At 39.3% G+C, this 5,085-nt stretch overlaps 1 protein-coding gene across 1 annotated transcript; it reads right to left on the reverse strand.

The window, feature by feature from the left end:
* Rfesd (Rieske (Fe-S) domain containing) lies at positions 1-2,611 on the reverse strand (the record flags this gene model as incomplete). Its single annotated transcript, XM_013513067.1, is given in 3 exon segments — positions 1-657; positions 2,298-2,332; positions 2,432-2,611. Coding segments are annotated over 3 exon segments (479 nt in total), but the record flags the coding sequence as incomplete, so codon positions are not given.
* Between the last annotated feature and the right edge of the window lie 2,474 nt (positions 2,612-5,085).

The raw sequence follows: 5,085 nt of genomic DNA on the forward strand, positions 1-5,085 counted from the left end.
CCTAGAATAGTCTGCAACATTAAAAAGGGACTTTTTTCTAATACAAATTTCTCCTACTAAATCATACCTTTTACCTGTTACTCATGTTGATTACTCTAAATTATTTGAATCCTTCTTAAATTGAACATCCCAAACCTGTAACCTTCAGGTTCGGATCAATCCAGGGGATTGGATGAAATATGGGTGAAATGTATTCTGTTGTCCTCAGGGTAATCCTTAGCATGATACACACTCTCAGTACATGTGCTTTTAAACTTCACTGATCTATACAATTTTTAAAAGTAATACTTGTACCTGTATTGAAAAAAATTCATCTTTGATACTGAAACAAAGTTATTCAAAAATATCTTAAAACAAGCACAGCATTTTTCACTGCCCTACACATACTTTTTGTCAAGGAGAACTCCGAATCACTTTGTATTTTCCAGTAGCATAAAAATCAGAGTCACACTTAAAAGGCTCCTTAGAAAGAGTCACATAAATATTCCCATTCTCCACTGTCACGGTATGAATCCTTTGCTTTATTCCTTTGGAGCACCACTTGGGTTTTGCTGATGGATCTTTCGGGTTTATAGACTGGTATAATCCTTCTCCTGTTGCCAAAGTAATTTTGAATTTATGCCAAGGGCAGACTATACATGGTCGTCCATCAAAATCCTGGGGACAAAAAATAACTGACTTAATAGACTTGACATTTCATGATAAGCCTTCGAGTTAGTACAGAATCTATTGCAAAAGACCCAGGTTAAAGAATAGGCTAGCTTTTCTTTTTCCTTCCCATTTATTAATTATTCAGAATAAAGCACAACCTAACAAGGAGAGTCGGCAAGTACTTTCTGCAGTTGATTAGAAGCCCCGTGGGTCAGAGCTCTATCAGAAGAGGACTCGCTCAGGCCAATACCATGTCACTGTGGCGGAGCTCTTCTCTATCTCAGTGTCTCTTCCTTGACAGAAAGGGTGCAAGGGTTTCTAGTGCTTCTAACGCTGCAAGAGCTGCGGGCTGCAGATGGAGGCGTTACTAATGGCCTAAAGCAGATGTTAATGAAGAGCAATTTGTGATTCCTTTTAGCTCTCTCTCTGAAATTCTTCTCAAGCTTTAAGGAGCATGGGATACAGCAGCTTCTGTTTAGGTGCCCCTTCATCTGTTTAAATTTAGCAAGCTCACAGCAAGGGGGGCTCGGGAGTGTACATGTCTAGGAAGCAAGGCTGACGACAGCGGTGAGGCTGCCGGCCACACTGTGAGTGGCAGAGTCTTAAAACTCTTGCGGACTGAAACTGGGGGAATCCGTATGCCACTGTGGACAGCAGGTGACTACACTTTTCCTCTACACCAGAATGCAGGAATACTGATTTGCATGCCATAGAACTGTGAGCAAACACTCAATGTTCACAACTCAAAGACACACGCATCCTTTAACATGAGGATAGGTATGTTACCAGGTAGGTATCAAGTGTAGAGAGAGTGAAATACTAAGTTCAAGCTTATACTCTGTACTCTTTAGAGACAGAGCAAGACAGAAAGACAGTATTAGGCAACTAGTTTTGGAACATAAGGAAGTAAAGGCAATTGTCCCTTTCTTCCTCAGTTAAGCTTCAAAGCTGGGCAAGGTAGTGAATTCCTGTAATCCCAGTACTCTGGGAGGCTGAAGCAGGAGGACTGAAAGTTTCAGTCCAGCCTGGGCCACTCAGCAACTTAGTGATTTCTTTCTTTAAAATTTAAAAAAGAATATTTTCATTATATAAATAAATACTTATAAACATTCAATACATACAGAGTATATAAAGTAAAAGTTAAATATTTTTAATTAAAAAATAAGAACTAGAGTTACTATTGTATGACTTACATTTACCACTCACCAATATATTGTTAATATCCCTCCAGACAAGCAAATATAGGTGTGTCTTGTTCATTTCATAGCTACATAGCATTCCATAGCATGGCTGTGTTATAATTTATTTAACCCAGGTATTATTAAAACATTTAGCTTACTCTCAAGTTTTCATTATAATAAATAATGCTACAATAAACCTTTCCTAAACATAGAAATACATTTGTACAATTGTATGCATAAGCTCAATATCTGATAATATAACTGCCAGGTAAAAAGACAAGTATAGTTCTCACATTTATGTATGAAATGGTTCTTTGTATGACTCTGAATACTTAGAATGTTGGCAATTATATTCAAAGCACTAAAATATAATTAAATCCAAATATAAACTGAAGAAAGAATGACACAAAATAATGTAAATAGGAAACATCTGAATTTGTTTAGATTAAATTTAATTTTACATACCTCTATTTCTCCCAAATGTAAAGGTCCTCCTGAATCTGAAAAGGAATTAAATATTATATCTGGTCACTAAAAAAACTGAATTTTGATAGTTTCACGACTAATACAAGTTCTACAGATGAAAAATAAAAACTTACGGTAGCAGCGAATATCCATAGCATGATACTCTCCTCTGTGGTAGAAAATGACCACTTCTCTATCATGGACAACAGCTGTCATTCTTTCAGACTTTTTAATGTCTGCCTCTCTGCCAACACAGACAGAAGAATATTCCTTTTCTTCAGGATTTTGTACAGCATCATCAGGATCCATGATAGCTGGAAAAAAAAATTGCAACTGGTCTTCATTATTTTAACTACAACTCAACTCACAGAGATATATAAGAATAGTCTGGATTTCTTAAGATTAATGCATATATTTTTTCTTAGCTATGTAAAATGTAAGTACTAGCATACAGTTATTTATTACTTTGAGTTAGAGATTTTTAAATGCCAGTGCTAGGGATCTAACTCAGGGCCTCACACATGCTACGCAGCACCACCATTAAGCTACCCAGCTCTAAGTTACAAACTCTCAAGGCCTGCCACTCACTCTAACATTAGGTGCAGAATAATTTTAATTCTTAAAGTAGAAATTTCAGGACTCCTAAGGCACAGAGATTAAAGCTTCTCTATCCTTTTACTCCTGATCAAATTCAGTATGACCTGAATTAGCCAGGTGTGGTGGCTCATGCCTGTAATCCCAGCACTCGGGAGGCTGATGCAGGAGGATCACTGAGACTGGCCTGGGCTACAAAGTAAGCTCAAGGACAGCCTAATCTGCATAGGGAGACCCTGCCTCCAAAAAAAAAAAGCTATAAAGTACAACCTGAATTGTTTCATTATCCGCCACCTTCCCCCTCCTGCTGAAGGCAGTGTAAAGAGCACCCTAGCTGCACCACTGGCTTGCCATTACGTAGGACACACAGCCCAGTCTCAGAGGCCTGACCAGACACGCGTCCTAGCCACAGGGGACAGGTACGAATGGGCTCCTTTCACTTTGTCACCTCAGAAATTGTCTTTACTTTGGGCATTCAAAGAGATTTTTTTTCTTCAATTTATAGAAGAAAATTTACAAGTATTAAAATTTTTTGTCAGCACAGATATTCTGCTTATTTGCTTGAAAGTGACCAAGAGAATTTCTTTACATTACACTTTACTTCTTCACTATACACTTTACGAATGTGAGAAGGGAATATCAAAATACACCAACAGCAGGGCTTGGAACAATTTATGCAGCTGGCATAAGGCATGCTCACTCCACCAAGTGGGTGACAGACAGGGAATCCCTACCATATTAAGCCATAAGACCCCTATGATTTATCCTTCGCTTCTTTTATTGTATGACAGAACTAAAAGCATATGACAGATAATGGAATTTAAAATTTCATGGCCATATCTAATGACCACCTACTTTTACCTTTAGGACACTGCTGGACAACTATCTCTTAATCTATTTTGAGAGGAATATATGTTTGGAAAAACCATGCAGGCAGAATTCTCAAGGAGTGCTAACTGGTAATAATCTCCATGGCAGAATTAGAAAATAAAAACAACAATGGATCATCAGATTCTCCTTCTGTAGTTCTCTTTCCTTGTTAGAGGTGACTTCATTTGATACATAGTTTTTGAACACTCACTACGTGATGTGCACTTTAGAAAGACATGAAAGGTTTCTGCCCCTAAAGGTAACATTCTAGATGGTGAGACTGATAATAAGTAAACAAATACATAAATAATCATATACTATAAGAGCTATGAAAAAAATAAATTGGACAATAGGAGAGAGAAGGTAATAATGGAAAGTGACTTTACAAAGAATGGGTTGGGTGGGTTATTAAGAACTGAGCGGGTTTCCTGTATGGCTTGTATCTGGATGTCCCCCCAAGCCTCATGTCATCATAGTGGGGGGGGCTATTTGGAGATGGCTGGATCTAGGGTATACGGTTCTGGGATTAAGTGTGTGATAATGGGGTGAAGGGTACCCTACCCTGGGTGTGGGTGGCATCAGTCAATAGGCTTACAGCCTGGGTGAAATACAGTGGGACAGAAAGGCTGCTGCTGCTGCTTTGCTGCTGCCTGCTATACACTGCTTTGCTGCTTTGCTGCCTTCTGCCTGCCTGGCCACACCATGGACTGTTTCTCTTCTGCAATGCCCTCTGCCATGCCATCCTGCCTTGCAGCCAGCCAACTATGAACTGGAACTTCTACAAGCTGAACTGAAATAAACTTTTCCTCCTTCACCTTCGGGGGTCAGGTATTTTGTCTCAGCGACAAGAAAAGTAACTAGAACAACTCTCTAAATGCAAATGAGCCAGACAAGTTCGGAGCTGGTAGAAGAGCATTTCATACTAAAGGAACAGAACGAAGCCTAAAGGAAAGAAGAGGCTTGATCAATCTGAGCAACAGAAAGGAGACAAGATTGGCATATAGGTAGATGCCAAGTTGAACAGCCCGTGAATGCGGTTTGTTCTAAGAGCAGCGGGAGTCCACCAAAGGACATTAAGCAGGGCAGTGTGACAAGTGAGAAAAATATCATGGGCTCTATGGAGGACGGATTGTAGCAGAAGAGTAAAAGCACAGAAAACAGAAAGTTATTACCATGGACCATGGGAGAGATGGTGACTTGAGCCAAGGTGTTTCCTTCATGGGGGACAAAAAGAAACAATAGCAATAAGAGCAATGGCTATAATGAATGTCGGGCACTGTTGGAAGATTGTATTTATTAGCCAGGTATGGGGGTGCACAGCTGT

This window comes from Chinchilla lanigera, unplaced genomic scaffold (assembly GCF_000276665.1).
Source record: "Chinchilla lanigera isolate Chin_1 unplaced genomic scaffold, ChiLan1.0 scaffold00017, whole genome shotgun sequence".
NCBI classification, from domain to species: domain Eukaryota; kingdom Metazoa; phylum Chordata; class Mammalia; order Rodentia; family Chinchillidae; genus Chinchilla; species Chinchilla lanigera.